This window comes from Protopterus annectens, chromosome 3.part1, assembly GCF_019279795.1.
Source record: "Protopterus annectens isolate FY-2018-M chromosome 3.part1, PAN1.0, whole genome shotgun sequence".
Taxonomy (NCBI): Eukaryota; Metazoa; Chordata; order Ceratodontiformes; family Protopteridae; genus Protopterus; species Protopterus annectens.
This window is the reverse complement of record NC_056732.1, coordinates 1,190,559,033-1,190,580,377: the sequence shown is the minus strand read 5'-3', so window position 1 is coordinate 1,190,580,377 and position 21,345 is coordinate 1,190,559,033. Positions and strand designations below refer to the sequence as shown.

General features: G+C 33.7%; 1 protein-coding gene across 9 annotated transcripts in view; it reads left to right on the top strand.

The window, feature by feature from the left end:
• ADGRB1 (adhesion G protein-coupled receptor B1) overlaps positions 1-21,345 on the top strand; it is a 4,264,735-nt gene that overhangs the window by 2,324,300 nt on the left and 1,919,090 nt on the right. For all 9 annotated transcript variants that reach the window (XM_044067288.1, XM_044067286.1, XM_044067290.1 and 6 more), the window contains one exon: positions 21,046-21,152. In XM_044067288.1, the coding sequence (XP_043923223.1) occupies positions 21,046-21,152 (107 nt within the window). The remainder of the gene's footprint in view (positions 1-21,045; positions 21,153-21,345) is intronic.

Here is a 21,345-nt window from a genome sequence, read left to right as displayed (position 1 = left end):
AGGCCATGTACTTCATCTGCTTTCATTCTGATGATCCATTTACATTCTTCCCTTTCAGTGAAGTTACTTACATTGCCTAATCTCAATGTGGTGTGTATCAATTCAATAACTAAGAACTCAAAGGTGTGTGTGGTGCCTTGTGATAGAACATGTCTAGCCAGTGCGTTCCTGTCATTCTCCCTGTTGATCGCATATAAATGCTCTCTAACCCTTTCCCTCAACGTTCTATTCGTCATACCGACATAGAAAGCCTGGCATTTGGTGCAGATGGCTAAATAAACTATGTTCCTTGTCCTACAGTCTGCATAATGATCGAATTTATATAGCACACCTGTGTCCGGGTATATATATATATAAATGTATGTATGTATACTTGGTCTTCATTGTGTTTAGACACACACACACACACACACACACACACACACACACACACACACACACACACACACACACACACACACACAGGTGTGCGAGCACGCACCCACACAAGCACACACACACAGACACATACATATATATGGAAGAAAATTTGATAATACAGTTGGTAACATAGAAATATTAAAGTCAACATAATTTAAGAATATAGTGAAATGACATGATAAAAGAAATACGTATCAAAGTTACATGTGTGAGTCTGTGAAATAATGATTACTGAATCTATGACAGAGTATACTCTGAGCATCCTGTAATACTTGGACTTGGAAGTAGACACACACTGCACACAATAGGGAAAAATTAAAGGTATAGTAGTTAGCTGATGCATGTGCTTTGCAAGTTCCAGTCTTATACCACTATGTAGCACGTCCTAAGCAAAGCAAAAAGAACAAACTAACAGGCCCAGAAGGAAAGGAAGTAAGAATAAACAAAGATTACACAGCAAAACTGCACATAAATGCACACAAAAAAGGAGCAATCAGTATCAAAGTTTACTGAATTCATTAAAAGACAAGAAGAGATTTAACAGTACAAGAAAAAATAAAGGAAATATACTCAGAATCAGGTACTGTATAGAATAAAAATTAGGAGAGAGATGTTGGACACAACAGGGTAGGGTAAGGTGAATTCACTAGCACAGCTGACAAAAGAAGCTACTATACTCACAAAAGTAAAGCTAACCAATACTAGTGCAAATGATTGTAAAAATGCATGACAGCAGGGCTGCAAAGCCAATAGTGGACTGTCTGTATATGTTTTTTTTTTCTTGTTCCTCTGTTTTCCTTTATTTTTGTTAGCTTCTCCCAAAGCATACTATTTTGATGTATTTCATCTGCTTTCTGGTTCCTTGCATGTATGCATTAATAAGCATGTGAATGTGCTGTGTAAGAAAATTGATTCAGGCTTTGAGAAGAGCAAGCTGCTCAAACTAGAAAGAGGAGAACTGTGATGCAAGCTGAAAGAGGTCAGAGAAGTGGAACTAAATAGCAGAGAACTGGGGTTTGGCTAAGAAGGAATGCCATGCAGAGACAACAAAGGCAGTACTTCAAACACGGGGGAGGAAGAATGGGAAATCAACACACAGCACAACTTGTAAGGTGATTCAAGCTCTTAGTGCAATTGGTAAACCTGGAAAATAGGGGTGGTTGAAATGGGAGAACTGCACTAATTACAAAAAGTGAGAGCAACACAGAGATAGTAAGGGTAGGAAAAGCAGACAAACAATAAGGAGGAAACTATAGGAAGGGAGCAGTAAAGAACAAGTTCATAATTAAGGGACATTGGACTGAGTATAAGAAACAGCAAAGAAATAATAGGCAAGAGCTATCAAGGAACAGTTCTGTCCCTGAGGGAAATATCTGATGTATAAATAAGACAGAAAGTTAAAGGAAAATACATATCATTAAAGAAACTCCAGCTCTACTCAGTGGCATACCGCCTGCTCAGAGGCAATCTGTGCATGACGTATAAAGCCATGTCTAACCCGGAATTAATGGACATGCTGCACCTCAGAAAATCCAAATCCCATCAAGCTACGCGCTCGAGAGACTTGAACCTCAGCACTGAAATAAATAGGACATGCTGGAGGGACAGATTCATAACCCAGAGGCTCCCTTCACTCTGGAATAAAATCCCAGTCCAGGTTAGGCAGAGTCCCACATTGACTCTCTTCAAGAGGAATCTTGATGAGTGGATGGGACATCGGAGGTTTACCCCGGCTATCACTTCTGTGTCACTGTTAGACAGAGGCACAGTATACTAACCTCAAAAAAAGGCATAGCAAATTAATTTAAAATGGGTGGCGAAAGCCAAACACACTCTGGCTAGGCTTATAAATGCCCTAGGGCAGATAGCCTAGTATGAACCTATGAACCTAAGAAAGAGGACAGGCTTAAAAAGAAAGATTAAGGGAAGTGATCTGAGGATAGCAAAGCAAGATAAGGAGGAAAAATTAAATGTGCAAGTTAAAATGGAACAGTCACAGAGGTAAAGAACTCAAAGGAAAATACATGGTGGACAGAAAATATATGAGCACATGATATCTCCATGAGAAAGTAACAGAACCAGTTAAAAAGGACAACACTAACAAAAGTGGTACACTGCTAAAGATGAAACCCCAAAGAGTAAGCCATGTGACAGCTTTGACAAAACATAAAAGAACAATTAAAGGGAGAAACAGACGACAACTATTTAGGAGGCTGTTCCTATAGACTGTCAGAACAAAACAATGCTCCAGTAAAATATTGGCATTATTAACATAATGAAAAGACGAGAAGAAAGGGAAGGGTTAACAGATAAGGCAAAAGAAATGAAGACAAAGGGAGATGATGTCAGGCCAGGTAAAGGTGGGGCAAAACAAAGCTGTTAAGAAGAAATGTCCCTAAAGCTGAAGAAACCACTTAAGGCCGAGCAAAAACCAGGGGAGGTGAAGTTGTGGAACAAAATGCTTGTGGGTATAAGGGTATCCAAATTGGAGTAGAGATGACTATTATTAATTACTTGCATTGCAGGGGACTTCAGAATCCAATAAACAGATACAAAATCATAAAAATGTGCCCAAGAGTCAGAATAAACAAATTCTTAATACAAGGAGCAAAGTTAAACATAAGGGAATAGAAGAAAAATGATACATAAGAAATATCAAAATGAATGATGGACCACGATAGCAGATAACAGAGGGGATGCTACACTTATTGATAAGGCTATAAGGATGGATATGGTATGTCCAAACAAATACTGAAAATGAAGACAATGGGAAAAAAAGAACGTGGAGAGAGATAAAAGTAGGAGATGCCTAAGCACTAAATAATGGCAGTGATGATTTATTTTTGAAAATGTTCAAGCAGTGGGAGAAAAGCAAGGATGGGGGCCTCTGCAATGTGCATAGGAGGAAACTGCAGTGTGAACCTAAGTCTAGAACTGGATAGGAAAGTTGATTAGAAAACTCCAAGAGCTAGAGGGACTTGAAAAGGGAAATGAAAAGAGGAAGATGGTGTGACATTTGGTGATAATGGCATGGAGAAAAAAGGCAATACACATTTCTAATGAGCAAGGTGGATTAGGACAGTAGGTTAGACTGGTTTATATGTACAGACAGTAAAGTTATAAGAAAGAGCAGTATCAGACCATGCAAAGGTAATAATGAGTGTGGGCAGTGAAGGAGAGAAAAAAGCAAAGAAGGTTGGAAATGAGACATCTTGAAGGACAAAACAGGTAGAGAAAATAAGAAACTTAGAAAAAGGGTAGGTAGAATAACAAAGGAACCCAGGAAGTATAAAGAGAGATGAAAGTCTAGTTGTGAGATGGGTTTGAGATGATGACAGAAGGATGGATAATGCAATAAGAGTGGAAACACAAAAGATAAAGGAGAAGAAAGTAAAAAGGAGAAAGTGAGTTTAAGACTGATACAAAAGCAGCTAAACAGAAAGGAACACATATGCCTACAATGAAAGGAAGCAGAATAAATGGAAATCATTAAAATTGAAAGAGAGAGTAGAAAGAAAATAATTTTGTTAATACAAGTGGGGGAAATATGAAAACACTGGCTTTGAGAGTAAAAGAGAGATGAGAAGAAATGGAAAAAGAAAGATGGAAAAATACCAAAGGAGGAGGAGGTGTGATTAAGGAGGGTGATAGTCAGGGGCCATTCCAAATAATTTGTAGCACAGACAGGACAAATGTTGTGGATGGAGAATTAAAATGGAGAGAAGGAAGGCTAACTGGAGAGGAAAATGAGATGCAGGATCTAAATATAGTTGTGAGACCCAAAAGAGAGGGGTAAAGTAATACCTGTAGGAATTCTTTAAGTCCCATATGACTGATAAACACAGCTGTCAGAATATTATCCAGAATTCTAGTAAAAAGATTAGATAGGCTTCTGCTAAAGTGCATATAGTAAGGGTAGGCAAGATTTATGAGGGGAAGGGTCACAGATGGAGGTATTAGAAGTTTATGTGAGACAGGAAAGAACTAAAAACAAGCAAGCAGGTCTCATCTTTTTGACATTCAAAAGACATTTGATTCCCAGAGGTGGGAGTTAGGAGAAGTTTTCTCGAACAGAGAAAGGATTATGCACAAAAAATCTGATAGAAAAAATAATGCTGGACAAGGAGTATGCAGATGCCATTCAAATAAAAGGGGACAGGGCAAAGCTATTTACCATTATGAAGTTTACTTATCACACCTGTTGATACACTAGCAAAGGTATTGAGAAAGGTCCTAGAGGAAAACATAAAACGAAGAAGAGTGCTAAATTCCTGAAGTTTGTGATGACTGTATTCTGATGGTGAAGGACATAGAGCAGCAGAGATAGTATTAGAAATCCAGATGATGAAAAAAGGGAAAGAGGCAAGCAAAGATGCAAAGAAAAAAATTTTAAGGGAAAAACAGAAGAACCAAATGCAAAAAAAATAAAAAAACATAGATTTGGAGATCTGCAAGACAGTGGAATGCAGAGGAGAGGACAGTTTCAAGAATTTAAAGGGAGAAACAGATGAGACCCTGTAAAATGGAAGAAAAATGTCTCAACATTAGCTGGATGACTGAACTTAGTAAAGTTAATCATAAACCCAAATGTGAGGAAGCCCTCAAGGTACATTCTCATGCTGGGAGAGAAAAGGCAACTTGGGAAATTAAAACTAAATGTAACACATTCATTTGGGGCAGGAAAAAACAAGGAATAAGGAAAACTTAGGACTGTTGTAGATTAGGGAGTGATGGGGAGTTACTAACTTTGAAAGAAATGTCAAAGCTTACATAATCATTAAGTGGCTAAGGTAATTTGATAAAATATGTCAAGATCCTGTAAAGGGAATGGATAGGTGGGGGAAAGGATAGAGTTAGAAAACGATATGGAATGAAGAGCTAAGTGAAGGAAAAGTTAGCGCAGTTGAGGCTAAAAGTGACACCAGAATAAAAAATAGGATTTAAATGTCAAATATGAGGAAGGGGGAATAGGGAGAATGACTAGGGAGAAAGAGAGGAAGAATCATGATGTTAGAAAGATGGTTCAGTTTGAAGGAAGTGGGGATTAACTGTAAGAAATAGGATGAATGGAACCGATCATGGGAGCAGACATAAGGAGATGGTGGAAGAAAATTAGAGTAGAAGTAATACTGAGAAATATAGGGAAGTGGTGGTGAAATCAGAAGGGGGTAAAAGCAGAATCTTCAGAACTGAGCTGAACAGAGGGGGAAAGGAAGGAGTGAAATCTATAAGGATTTATGAAATGGTACTGAGAAAGAGGAGGAGAGGTGGAAATAGAAGGAGAAGTTTGGAAGACAGAGATAGAGAAGGATGAACACCTAATGATGAGAAGTAGGAGGAAGCTTGGAGAATGAACATGGTAATCTCTGCTAATGTTAACTTTGTAAAGGTGTATACTAATGCAGGATCCCTACAGTCACTTGATCCTCAGCTGCTTGAATTCCAGTAACTTGCTGCCATGGAGTCTAAAGGCTGTAACCTCCACATACCAGCTATTCATGCTTGAAACTGATTGTGAGTTCATCCACTCAGCTGCTGCACAATCTGCTCACATCCTAAGAGACAGACAGAAGCAAGTTATTACAGGGGAAAAGCTAAGTGGTGAAGGGGAGTGAGGAGGGTGCAGTTAGGTGTAGGGACGGGGACAGGAAGTGTCATGCAGACTTTAGGGTTAGGAAGTGAGACAGGGATTTTGGGTTTAGGACATGATTGGAACTTTAGGGCTAGATTGGGGGATGGAGATTTTAGGTTTAAGTAGTGATCAGAGACTGGAAGGGGAAGTGGGTTTTAAGTATGTTCACTGATCCAGAGTTTAGTTTTAAGGAGAGTGAAGGAGATTTTAGGTTGAGGAGAAATAGAGACTTTAGGTTTAGGGAGGGGGGGGACAGGGATATTAGGTTTAGGAACAATCTTGGACATCAGGGAGAAGGAGACTTTAGGATTATGGAGCAATTGGGATTTTATGGTTAGGGAGAGAAAAGGGAGTTTAGATCTAAGGATGGATGGGGAACTTTAGGGTTAGGCACTTGTTTGGAGTTTTTAGGGTTAGGATCAGGTTTTTGGTAAGGATAGTTAGCATTTCAAGGAATGAATTACTGGGAGTAAGAGCACTTGCAGAATTGAGTGAGTGGCAGCAAAGACATTTGTTTTGAGCACGTAGTAAACCCTACTAATAATTATGTATACACACTGACAAATATGACTAACCTTTACCACTATTACACTTGCATGAAATTAATTATATCTTATAACTTTACCTTCCAAATAAATTCCTATAAATGCATCTTATTACCCCAAACTTATGCATCCACCTACGCAATAAGTAGTGATATTTCCACTTTGCAGTTTATAAATGATTTTGTATTTGGGCCTTTTACAATGACAGTTATCTGTTAGAATGTCTCCTAGCTTACATGTTGCATAATGTTGTTCTCACTATGTAAAATTTGAAAATTCCTGAAAGCTCATTCTGTCTTTATGTACATACATTATGTACATATATTTATGATAATGTTTATTATCTTCTGTAAATGTCTGATTTGTACTCTCCTTTTTTTTGTGGTTGAAATGGGCTTATCCACATACATTGGTTGTAAGACATAAATAAATACACACATGCATCTGTACATTCCCTAGTTGCCAAATGTAATTAATTAATTAGTTAGTTAGTTAGTTAAAAGCCTCCTGCCCAACTTACTCATGCTTGGCAACTCTATCACTACATATTAAGTTATTAAAAATCTTTATCCTAAAAGTATTTACTATCAAGACAACACTTAATACCAGTTTTTAGCTGGAGTTTACTAATATAGGTCTTTTTTTAGTGGATGAGAAGAATTCACTATTTTGTGATTCACTCTCATCATTCAGTGTGTTTTCTGATGCTTTCTTTTTTGCTCTACCATTTGCGATTCTCTGTTTTGAGTTTTCTATCTTTCATGATGTAAACATATATACAGTGGATATAAACACTTTGCACACCCCTGTTAAAATGCTAGGTTTTTGTGATATAAAAAAATGAGACAACAATAAATCATTTCAAAACTTTTCCCACCTTTAATGTGACTTATAACCTGTACAGTTCAATTGAAAAAAAACAAAATCTGTTAGGGGAAAAAATATTAAAAAATGTACAATACGCCAGTTGCATAAGTGTGCACACCTTTGAGCTAATACTTTGTTATGTGTGCACACCCTTAAGCTAATACTTTGTTGAAGCACCTTTTGATTTAATTACAGCATTCCGTCTTCTTGGGTACACACCTGCCATCAATTAAAGAGACTCTGATTAACCCCAAATAAAGTTCAGCTGTCCTAGTAGGATTTTCCTGACATTTACTCAGTTGTCTGGTACAGCAAAAGCCATGGTTTGCAGAGAGCTTACAAAAGCATCAAAGGGATCTCGTTGTTGAAAGGTATCGGACAGGAGAAGGGTACAAAAAAATTTCCACAGCATTGTATATACCATGGAACACAGTGAAGACAGTCATTAAAAAGTGCTGAAAATGTGGGACAACAGTGATGTTGCAAAGAACTGGATGTCCCTCCAAAATTGATGAAAAGACAAGATGAAAACTGGTCAGGGAGGCTGCCAAGAGACATACAGCTACACAGAAGGAGCTGCAAGAATTTCTGTCAAGTACAGGCATACCTCTCAACCGCACAGATTTCTGCCTCATATTTTTGGTGTGCTCCTCCTAAAATCTGTATGTTTCTGGCAAACAGCTGAGGACTGAAATCATTCAGTAATGACAAATATTTGAGTTTAAGACGCCACATCCTTCAGAAAATTCATGCTAATGCAAAACCTATTATTCTATCAACTTTCTAAGTTTGTAAGAGCAATATTTAAAATCTGTCCCTATTTGTCCCCCCATCATTATTGGCTTTGTCTAGATTTTTTGCTCTAAGAGGTTGAGAGATATGTGTACAGGTTGTGTACTACATGTGACAACAATCTCCCGTATTCTTCATATGTCGGGGCTATGGGGTAGGGTTGCAAGATGGAAGCCTTTTCTTACTCAGAAAAACATCCAGACCTAGCTAAAATTTGCAAAACAATATGAGTCTCCCAAAAGCATGTGGGAAAATGTGTTATAGTCTGATGAGACCAAGGATGAATTTTTAGCCACAATTTCAAAAGGTATGTTTGGACAAAAAACAACACTTCATATCACCAGAATAACACAATCCCCATGGTGAAGCATGGTGGTGGCAGTATCATGCTTTGGAGTTGCTTTTCTTCAGCTGGAATTGGGGCTTTAGTCAAGGTGGAGAGAATTATGAACAGTTCCAAATACCAGTCACCTTTGGCCCAAAACCTTCAGGCGTCTGCTAGAAAGCTGAAGATTAAGAGGAATTTCACCTTTCAACATGACAATGACTCCAAGCATACATCCAAATCAACAAAAGAATGGCTTCAACAGAAGAAAATTAAAGTTGTGGAATGGCCCAGCCAGAGCCCAGACCTAAATCCAATAGAAAATCTGTAGGATGACCTGAAGAGGGCTGTGCACAAGAGATGCCCTCACAATCTGACAGATTTAGAGCGCTTTTGCAAGAAAGAGTGGGCAAATATTGCCAAGACAAGATGTGCCATGGTGATAGACTCCTAATTAAATAAAAGGTGCTTCAACAAAGTATTAGTTTAAGGGTGTGCACACACAACAAAGTATTAGTTTAAAGGTGTGCACACTTATCCAACCAGCATATTGTACATTTTTTATTTTTTATATTTTTCCCCTAAGAGATTTGTTTGTTTTTCAATTGAATTGTACAGGTTATAGGTCACACTAAAAGTGGGAAAAGTTTTGAAATTATATATTGCGGTCTAATTTTTTATATGACAAAAACCTGGCATTATAACAGGGGTGTGTAAACTTTTTATATCCACTGTATATGCGTTTGTGTGTGTGTGTGTGTGTGTGTGTGTGTGTGTGTGTGTGTGCGTGTGTGTGTGTGTGTGTGTGTGTGTGTGTGTGTGTGTGTGTGTGTGTGTGTGTGTGTGTGTGTGTGTATGTATATATATATATATATATATATATATATATATATATATATATATATATATATATATATAGAGAGAGAGAGAGAGAGAGTGTCTCATCAAACAGCAAACACTCAGATGAGCGAACCTCTAAAGAGCAATCGGTTTAGAGTGGACTCTCATATGAACAAATGTTCAAAACAACAAAAATGTATTACTTTCTATTTTTTAAAAGGGGCAAGCCCCCCCTGCACCACACATGTGGAGTCTGTGCCCCCCACACCCCCTGCTAATTATATATATATGTGTGTGGGTCTATGTCTCTTGATCGAAATTTCACAATCTCGAACAAGAACATTAAGACCCATTAAAGAGAAAGTGCACTACATCGAAAGTACACTTTCGCAAAAGCCGGTACTCTGAACCCCCCAGAAAACTACTTTAAACAGTATTTTGCAGGGGGCAAGCCACCCTGCACCCCCATGGGGGTCTGCACCCCCAACACCCCCCTACTTAAATACACTAACTCCAAGATCGTACTACAGTGGGGAAAAGGATATATTTCCTTATCTGCACTGTAATGTGCTTCAGAGACCAGCATTTGCGAAAGTGCATTTTTGATTTAGTGCACTTTCGCTTTATTGGGTTTGATCTTCTGGTTGTCAAGAAAGTGTGTTTTTGACAATCAGAAGTAGACCTATATATATATATATATATATATATATATATATATATATATATATATATATACATATGTATACTAACTGTGCATCTATTTCATTTATGTATTATATAATGTGAAAGATAAAAACTGTGTAAATGTATTGATAAATATGTATTCTCTATACTATCTGATGCTGTTTTTTTTAAATGATGTTATGATCAATGTTATTCTGAATTTTTCTGTTTTACTGTTCCATCATATAAATTATTGTTTCTGGAGCTTTTCTCCCCAGGCCTCTGCTGAAAATAGGTCCCTGACCCAGTCAGGCTTTACCGGTCACCAAATGTCAATAACTCCAAGATCGCACAATAATGGGGTAGGGGCAAACTCCCTTACCCTGCTTTACTGCAATCCCATTCAAAATACTTCTGGCAGAAACTCCATTAAGAGAAACATTCACTCACATGAATGCTCACTTTTTTTCTTTTTTTTTTTACAGCACAAAAAGCATTTGCTCATGTAAGCATTTACTCTTCTTAATTGTAATCATATATATATATATATATATATATATACATATATATATATATATATATATATATATATATATATATATATATATATATATATATATATATATATATGTATATACACAAATAAATATATACACAGACACACACACACACACACACACACACACACACACACACACACACACACACTCATTTATATATATATAGCATATATATATGTGTGTGTGTATGTGTGTGTGTGTGTGTATATGTTTATTTATTTATTTATTTATTTTATTTTACATTTGTTAACCGGGAGAGTCCGACTAGATACATGTCCATTTTCAGCGGAGGCCCGGGGAGAAAAGCTCCAGGTACATAACAGACATATGAACATTGTTAATGCAAAAAAGGAAGATAGTTGAGTTCTAAATACAATATAAAGATACGTCACATCTTGGGAAAAAAATAACAGCAGCATATAAAAAAAACAAAATGTATGTGTGTGTGTGTGTGTGTGTGTGTGTGTGTGTGTGTGTGTGTGTATATATATATATATATATATATATATATATATATATATATATATATATATATATATCTAGGAATGAGGTACATATGAACAAGTAAAGTATACATGATTATTTTGTAGTTCCTAAGAGTTTAATCATAGTTAGGATCCCATTTTTAAGGAACTGAATCAAACAATATCATTGTAAAAATATAGTCTTAGCATGAGTTATGGAGTCAATGTATTTGTGTGCTAAAATTTGCTCTGTCAAGAAAATCAGGAGATATGCAGTAATTAAGGGAACCTCACATTTATGTTGTACAACTACAGTGTTAGTGTTTCTGTTAGAAATTGACATGTTGAGGAGAGGACCTTGGGTATAGCTTAGTTCTCATGTTTTTAGGATTGTTTGGATGTAGAGTAGTGGACTATGATGGCCAAGGATGAACACAGGATAGCAGCAGATTTCTTCAGCTCCACCAATTTCATTACACTGACAGGAATTAATTACTTAAAAAATTAATTTTTGAAGTAATTTTCTTTCTAAATACGTTTGTTTTATATAGTTCTTGAACTATATCTAAAAAAGAAAGGAAATCTTAACAATATTCCTGTCAGAAATCACTGTGGAAATTTTCCTGTCAGTTTATCAGTCTGAAATGAGTTCCAGTAAGACAAATTCTCAAGACTCCAGCATCAAGAAAGAACTTCAGTCTCTGATAATTATAATCCAGCAACTTACTGATAAAATGGATAAAATGGATACTAAAATAGACACCTTCATAGAAAAAACTACAAAACAAATAGACCTGTTACATACAGACCCGCAACAACAGAAGAACCAGATGACAGGCATAGAAGAAGCTATGAATGACATGGAAAATAGAATCCAAGAAGAGGAAATCAACATTGAGTTTCTGCTGAAACAAAATACACATTTACAAACAAAGCTGGATGACCTGGAAAATAGATCTAGGCGCAATAACATTAGGATTTTTGGACTGCCAGGTAACAATATTACTTCTTTTTTAACAACTTGGCTCCCTAAAACTTTAGACTTACCAGAAGCATTCTCTTTTGGTATCGAAAGAGCACATAGATCTATAGCTAATACTAACTCTAACAAAAAATATCCTAGATCAATTATAGTTAGATTTCTATCATCTTGTGATAAAGAAATGGTTCTTAAATCTGCTTGGGCTAAAGCTCCTGTTAAGATTAATGAGACAACTGTGCATTTTGACAATGACTATTCTTCCATGGTAATAGCTAAAAGAAAAGTTTTTCTGCCACTAATAAGGGAGCTTAAAAAAGCACAGTTTAAAACATACCTTCTGTTTCCTGCCAAGCTTAAAATCTTCCTTCCTGATGGTCCTAAGGTTTTCGATGATTTAGACTCTGCTTTACTGTTTGTCAAAGAAAAAAGGATTTTGGATAAAATAGAAGAAATGGAATGGGCTAGTTCTTCATTAAAGAGATTGGCAACTGAAGCTTCGTGGAAGACTTCAGAGAAGAAGAAGAGACTAAAAACAAATGATTTGTTATATGTTTTTTTTCTCTCATCATTTTAGTTCATTATTAATCTTTTGAATATAGTTCCTGCATTTCCAGAAAGCCACAAATATTTTGGAAAAGATTTAATCAAAGTTATTCTCTATGTGCAAAGAAATGTTTTGTTTCATAACCAGTCAAAATACCTGAAGATTTAATGGCAAGCTGTGATTCAATTTGTTTCTCTTTCTGAAAAGAAGTAAGGTTAGTAATTTGATACATTTTTTTATCTTTACCTTTTTTCCTTCTCCTTTTATTATTTTCTTTGTTTAAACAATGACATTCTATTTAGATTATGTAGTGGGTAAAGGGTGGGGAGGGCAGGAGAGAACAGTAATGAAAATATCATTAATAGAATAATAACATATTTATTCCTTGTAAAAGTTTTATAAGTTCTTCAAATGCTATTTCTAATTATACTTTCTTGATTATACTGCTTATGCCTGTTTGTAAATAATCTGTTATGCTTTAACTAATAATAATCAGAACTAAATAAGAGTAAATAATATGTTTTATTTTTAACTCTATTAATATAAACAGTAAGTAACATTCCATTGTATATACTTCTTACAGCTTTCTCTTACATTTTTATTTCTGCCTCACTCCCTTTTATTTTCTACTCTCTTTTCTTTTCTTTATTAATATATAGAAATGCTTTTGATTGTGTGGGCACAGTGAATAATAGGATTTGTATGAAAATTGAGTTGGGAGAAGAATGTTGAGTTTTATTGCTTGTTGGTAATTTTGGGCTTAATTTCACTTACATAGAGGCTGTAATGATCTGTGGAATACATTATGAAGGTTTTGTCATGTTTAGATGCATTTACACTGCTAAATGAATGTTTGTCACTAGTTTTTAATAAGTTTCCCGCCAAAATGTTAAGAGAGACAATCTGAGATGTGGGCTGTCTCATGCACAGTGTTTATGAGTTACTTCAGAAGCTTCAGCTCACAGAATTCTCACAGAGAAACTGAAAGCAGTTAGTATAACCTTTGACATAGTTATCACACTGACACACCACAGATTCAGGAAAATACTCTATTCATAAAATATGTCAGTTATAATGTTTTGTTTCATAACCAGTCAAAATATCTGAAGATTTAATGGCAAGCTGTGATTCAATTTGTTTCTCTTTCTGAAAAGAAGTAAGAGGTTGTAATGGTCTGTGGAATACATTGTGAAGGTTTTGTCATGTTTACATGCATTTACACTACTAAATGAATGTTTGTCACTAGTTTTTAATAAGTTTCCCGCCAAAATGTTAAGAGAGACAATCTGAGATGTGAGCTGTCTCATGCACAGTGTTTATGAGTTACTTCAGAAGATTCAGCTCACAGAATTCTCACAGAGAAACTGAAAGCAGTTAGTATAACCTTTGACATAGTTATCACACTGACACACCACAGATTCAGGAAAAATACTCTATTCATAAAATATGCCAGTTATAATGAGTCTAAATGATGTAGTTTCTTGTAGTAAGTAAATGTCTTATTTTAGAAGGCATAGAAAATGAAACATTTATTTAAATGTTTTTGAAAATCTACGTAACAGCAGCATAATAATCTGTGTTAAAAATTTGTGTTCCAAACATATACTTTACTATAACTCATTAAATTAATCTGATTGACAAGCATAAATAATCTTATAACTCTATTCTGGAAGAAATGTCATGTGATATATTTTAAAGCAGTAGGTTAGCATGATTGTAAAATCTGGTTACTAAAATGTGTTTGCTGTGCATTATTTTGTATAAAGCAGACAGATTTATTCTAGGGACAGCAAGTAGGATAGTGCTCAACAAAGACACAACTCAGTGAGATCATATATATATATATATATATATATATATATATATATGTGTGTGTGTGTGTGTGTGTGTGTGTGTGTGTGTATGTATGTGTATGTGTGTGTGTAAGTGTGATGGCTTTTTTTTTATATAATAATGCAAGTGTTTCTGAGAATCTGCATAACTATCCAATATGATTTATAATAATTTCTATGAATACAATATTTTACTCTATTGACAAAATGAATGTTTGCCACAAGTTTTAATAAGTTTTCCCGCAAAATGTTAAGGGAGACAATCTGGGATGTGGGCTGTCTCATGCACAGTGTCCATGAACTACTTCAAAAGCTTCAACTCACAGAATTCTCACAGAGAAACTGAAAGCAGTTAGTATAACCTCTGACCTAGTTATCATACTGACACACCACAGATTCAGGAAAAATACTCTATTCATAAAATGTCAGTTATAATGAGTTTAAATTATGTAGTTTCTTGTAGTAAGTAAATGTCTTATTTTAGAAGGCATAGAAAATGAAACATTTATTTAAATGTTTTTGAAAATCTACTTAACAGCAGCATAATAATCTGTGTTAAAACTTCTGTTCCAAACATATACTTTATTATAATTCATTTAATTCATCTGATTGACAAGCATAAACAATTTTATAATTCTATTCTGGAAGAAATGTCATGTGATATATTTTAAAGCAGTAGGTTAGCATGATTGTAAAATCTGGTTACTAAAATGTGTTGGCTGTGCATTATTTTCTATAAAGCAGACAGATTTATTCTAGGGACAGCAAGTAGGATAGTGCTCAACAAGGACATAACTCAGTGAGATCAGATATATATATATATATATATATATATATATATATATATATATATATATGTGTGTGTGTGTGTGTGTGTGTGTGTGTGTGTGTGTGTGTGTGTATGTGTATGTGTGTGTGTATGTATGTGTGTGTGTGTCTGTGTGTATGTGTGTGATGGCTTTTTTTTTTAATAATGCAAGTGTTTCTGAGAATTTGCATAACTATGCAATATGATTTATAATAATTTTATGAATACAATATTTTACTCTATTGACAATAATGAGTTTAAGTAAATGCTCATATACAAACAATTCAAGATTTTTTTGGAAGCTGTTAATAGTATTCACATGACAGAAAATAGATGCATCTTAATATATGTAATGTCTGAATCATATTAGCCAAAGTTTTTGATTTAAATGAATGTTAGAACCTAATTTTCTCTCCTCTTGATTTCTAACATCAAGATTATTTGAATGCTATTTGAATACAAGTGTTATATATTACATAGATCTATATAGTAGTATGAACAGTTTTAAAAAAAAAAAAAAAAGTTTATTTTAGTTTATATGATGCTGTTTTACCAAATGTGTAGTTTTGTCTTGATAGATAATTGAATTGAAAACTGTTAACCTCAGTTAAATATAACTAGTATTAAATTGATAAGGTGGTAGCTGAGGTACTGCTGCTTAGGGTAGGGGTTAACTTGAGTAGTAAATACTACTCTAAGTTGGAGTTTTCAACTCCAGGCTGGATGCAAGGTTTAATCCTTACATTATTTTCACTTGTTCATTGTTATATGTATATAGTTTTGACATCCACAATATATTTTGTACACTCATTGTCACTACAGACAAAATTGAATCCTATACAAAATCCCATAAGAGATTTAATAAATACAGCTATATTTAAAGGTACACCTAAAAGAGGAGATGTAACATTATTTATCTTGTTATTTGTTATTTCGATCATAAGATTCTTGAGTTTTAAAAATGCCAAATTACATCTTTAAAAGGAATTTCTTTAAACATTAATGGATTGAATAATCCGTGTAAAAGGGCAAGCCTAATAAGATACATTAATTTACACAAGGCCAATCTAGTCTTCCTGCAAGAAACCCATCTCTTGAAAAAGATATTGATAAACTAGCCACTAATAAGTATACAGTATTGGTTAGTTCAGAGCACACTCAGAAAAAGAGGAGTGGCTATTTTATGGAATAAAAGTATGCCCATTCCTAAAACCATTAAGTCTTTTCAGGATGACAAAGGAATGTTTTGTATGGTTACAATACAAATTAATGGGAAGACTTACACTTTAATTAATGTATATTGGATACCTGGAATTGGTATTAATACAGTGAAACATCATATTGATAAGATCATATCATTCTCTATAGGGGATATTATTTTAGCTGGTGATTTTAATTGTATACTACATGAAAGTGATACTACCACTATAAGGAAAAGAAGAATTACATCTAATGCAAAACATTTAAATGATTTTGCTAATTCTTATCATTTGAATGATATTAATAATCAGATAGATTCAAAATCATTACCATACACCTTTTTTCTAACAGATACAAAACTTATTCAAAAATAGATAGGGTCTTTATTTCTAACCAGATGGTAACAGATTTAATTAATTCCAAAATCATTTCATGTCCTATATCTGATCATAACTCAATTGTTTTTGAATTCATGATAAAAATACTCATAATGTTCAGATCAAAAGGATACCAGCATACTTAACTCAGCTAAAAGACTATAAAGAATATATACTTTCAGAAGTACAACATTTTCTAGACATAAATAATACTCCTGAAGTCTCCATTGTCTATGTTTGGGATGCCTTAAAATCATATCTATATGGACAAAGTATCAGATGGTATAATAATAAAAGGAAATCTTGGGATAAGGAATTGTTAGATATTCAAAGTAAATTAGACTCTTATAAACATAATAATAAAGAAAATATTATGGACAAGAAAGTTATTGAAGAAATAAACAAACTAAATGAGAAATACAAAGAAATTTTAACTCATAAAGTTAAAATAACTTTAGAGAAATACAAGTTTTGTCTTATTCAATAAGCCCCAAATACTTACATAGACTTAAAAATAAAGCAAAAGATTGAATAAACAAAACCATATCAAAGAAATCTTTTCTCTAAGGAAAAAGAAGAATGTTTCTAGTATACCAGAAATACTGGATGAATTTAGAAATCACTTTCACAAGATTAACCATAACAACATTAACATGGAACCTAAAGATAAAATAAAGGAGTTTATAACCACAAACATGAATAAAAAGCTTAATAAACAACAGATTAAACTATTGGACAAGAGTATTTCATATACAGAAGTTATTACACAAATAAATAAGCTTAAATCAAACAAAGCACCGGGTAATGATGGTATTATACCAGAGATATATAAAATCCTTTCTAAAACTACATATTCATTAATACATAAGGTTTTTATTTTGGCCCAAACTGAGTTAATAACCCCCCCATCTTGGCAATATACATTTATTTCACCAATTTTACAACCTAATAAAGATCCAACTAGATGTTCTTCATATCGACCCATCTCATTACTTAATGTTGATTATAAAATGTTTATGAGTATTTTTGCTGATAGATTGAAGACAATCATCCCCGGCATTATAGATATAGATCAGACGGGCTTCATTGTAAATAGAAATACTTTTGATAATATAAGAAGAACTTTAACATTAATTGATTTTGCAAATAGGAAAAAGAAAGATTTAACACTTATTAGTCTTGATATAGGTTCAGCATTTGATTCAGTAAGTTGGGACTATCTGTTTACCTTACTGAAATGCACAAACTTCTCTGATGCATTTGTAAATTTAATTGAGCATTTATACAAAGGAACGCTGGCTTATATTAAGGTAGGAACATATGTTTCACAAAAAAAACCATTCTTAAAGGTACAAAGCAAGGATGTCCACTTTCTCCACTATTATTCACTTTAGTAATGGAGCCTTGGGCTAATTTGATTAGAAACAGTACTGACATAGAGGGTTTTGAAACAGACGAAAATACAACATCAAAAATTCAACTTTTTGCAGATGATGTTCTAATTACATCAGCAGGATCTAATTCTTCTATGCAGTCTTTATTTGATAAAATGATGAATTTTAAAAGTATTTCTGGTTTAATATTCAATGAAGAAAAACTAAAATACTACCTATATATACGAAAAATATTCTCATTAGTGATTTTACTAAATATGTACCCAATTCAGGTCAGATAACTTATTTAGGTATAATACTATCTAAAGATATTAAATCTATTATATATAATAACTATAATACCTGTTTTCTTAATATACAAAATCTTTTTAATACCTGGAATAATATGTTTTTTACTATGGAGGAGAGACTTACAATTATTAAAATGATAATATTCCCCAAGATTTTATACTTAATACAATCAATAATACTTTCACCTACAAAAATAATTATCAAGAAACTGAATACACTAATGTTAAATTTCTTATGGGCACCTAATAGACCTAGGATTGCATTAAAGAAACATACTAATAGCTGGTCTCAAGGGGGTTCTTTTCCAGACTTTAATTTATATATTATCTCTTCTATTATAAAAGTTATTACTTTATTAATAGATCAGTCATATATCGCAAAATGGAAAGATTATTGGGAGCTAATTAGTATGCACTTCATGAAAATCTCCTTAACACATAAAAATATGATTGTAAATAACTCCATGTTGTGGTTGCTAAAGGAATTTTGTACTTCACCTATTACACCTAAACATATGGTCTGTTACCCATTAAATATTATTATTAGTTATCGTAACTTTATATTCATGCACCCTAAGTATAGGGAATGGAATTTTATTGTATTCCCTATAATGTATACTCAGGGTATGCTTATGTCATCTACTTCTGAAGGAGCTCATTTAGCTATAGATAATGATCTAAAGTACTGGTATCAGCTGATATCTGATAATAAAGTTAAAAATCTAGATTTCTTAAAACAAGAATTTGATCTAAGAGAAACTTGCTGGTTAGAGGTTCAGATCTTTAGACAACATCTCATTGATAGAATAGATCTAATGTCTATAACAGTTAAAGAATATATTCCAAGACTGATTGATTACTTGATATTAAATTTACAGCATAACGTTTCTGATAAAGGTAAACTTTCATATATACATAAAATTATCAGACAAGAAACTTTTACAGTGTAGATTCATACTGGAATTATTTCACCTCTATTAATGGGGACCCACCAACTCAACAAGATAAACAATATATATTGGAATCTGCTTATAGAACTACATCTTCCATTGTCTGGAGACTTTATACATGGAAATTTTTACATAGATCTTTTTATACACCTTTGATGATGAATAAAATAAATAATAAAGATAATCTATGTAAGAGATGTAATGTAGAAATTAATGCTGACTGGGCTCATATGTTTTATGACTGTATGAAGTTGAAAGAATACTGGAAGTCAATTAATGAAGTTTTGCAGGCTCTTTTTACAGATAATTTCATTATTTCTAAGTCTCTTATATTATTCAACACACCTGTACCTCAATGTGTTAAAAGATTAAGCTTCCCTTGTTATGGTCTATCCTAGCAGTGGCCAGGAAAATAATAACTAGAAATTGGATTTCAGATACACCTCCTTCGTTCAATGAATTTAAAAATGTTATGAATATAATGTGCCATATGGAAATAAGCACAATTAGAATGAGAACAACTAGAAAAACATCATATTATATTGTATGGGATAATTTACAAAATTTGTTAAAAAAATTCTAATTTCAATAGCACGGTATTTTAGTTTAATTAATTGATCTGATTGTAGTGGATGTCTTTGTAAATACTTTAGTTGTTTTGTTGAATATTATAATAATACCTATTTTTAATTACTTGTATAAAATTGTTATGATATTTCTCTTATATGTTAAAACAATAAACCTGTTTTGAAAAAAAAAGGAGTGTTGAGGAAGTAGAGAGGGGTTTGAAAGAGTAACTGTATATTGTCATGGACACTGCTTGAAGAAAAATAGCAAGAGGTAGTAACAAGACATAGTAAAAGATCTGAAGAAAACTGGGACAGGCTGTGAAAGGGAATCTATATAACAAAAAAAAGAATGAAACATGAGCAGAAATGTACATTCTGATTGTTATTAATAATACAACATGGTTTGCTGAAATTGTGAGCATGAGATGCATGTACAGTGTGTTAGACCAGATATGTGTTGGCCAGTTATTTATATTGAACAGATGAAAAACAGTGAACATGATATGCAGACTGGATACAATTATATATTTTTTTTCTTGAAACTGAAAACTGGGTACAGGAGTCAGAGTGGAATGCAGTGTTGAAGAGATAGTGCATAGAATATATTATTACATGAATCCACACATATACTGTGTACCTTTCATTGTGAAACAGTATCTAAACAATTTTTTTTTAGCTGATGTAGTGTGATTACGGGAGTTTACAAATCAGTTTGATTTGTGCCACATATCATTTTAATTAACACAGTAAGTAGACTGGGGTGCTAATGTGCTGTTGTGATCTAACAGATGATAACGCACAAACAGCAATAATCTTCTCGATACATCCATTAAGTCTTTTCTTTATCTAGTGGATGCTTTGTATCCTACTTGTGTTTTAACCCATGTCACCAGTCTGATCAACCTGTATAACACTGTCTTGCTTCTTGTTTGGGCTATCATATCAAAGTATCTTTCTGTTTGAAGTTTATTGCAAGTTTTTGTCTTTAAAGGAGTAATTCTACGAAGATGTGTTTTGGATGAAGAAGGCATTGCTTACTGGGAGCCACCATCATATGTCAAGTGTATTTCCATCGATTACAAGAACATACAGACTGTGGTAAGGAATATACCACGGCTCTGACTGTCTTAATCAATCATCCTGTTATATACTGTAATTCTGAAAGGTGATATTTTCTTAAGGTGGTTTGCTGTTCACTGTGGAATATCCCACTTGTTATTTATGATATAACACAAAGCTTACAGACACTGGATGTTTTTTGACTGTGGGATGTGAATTTACCTGTGCTTTA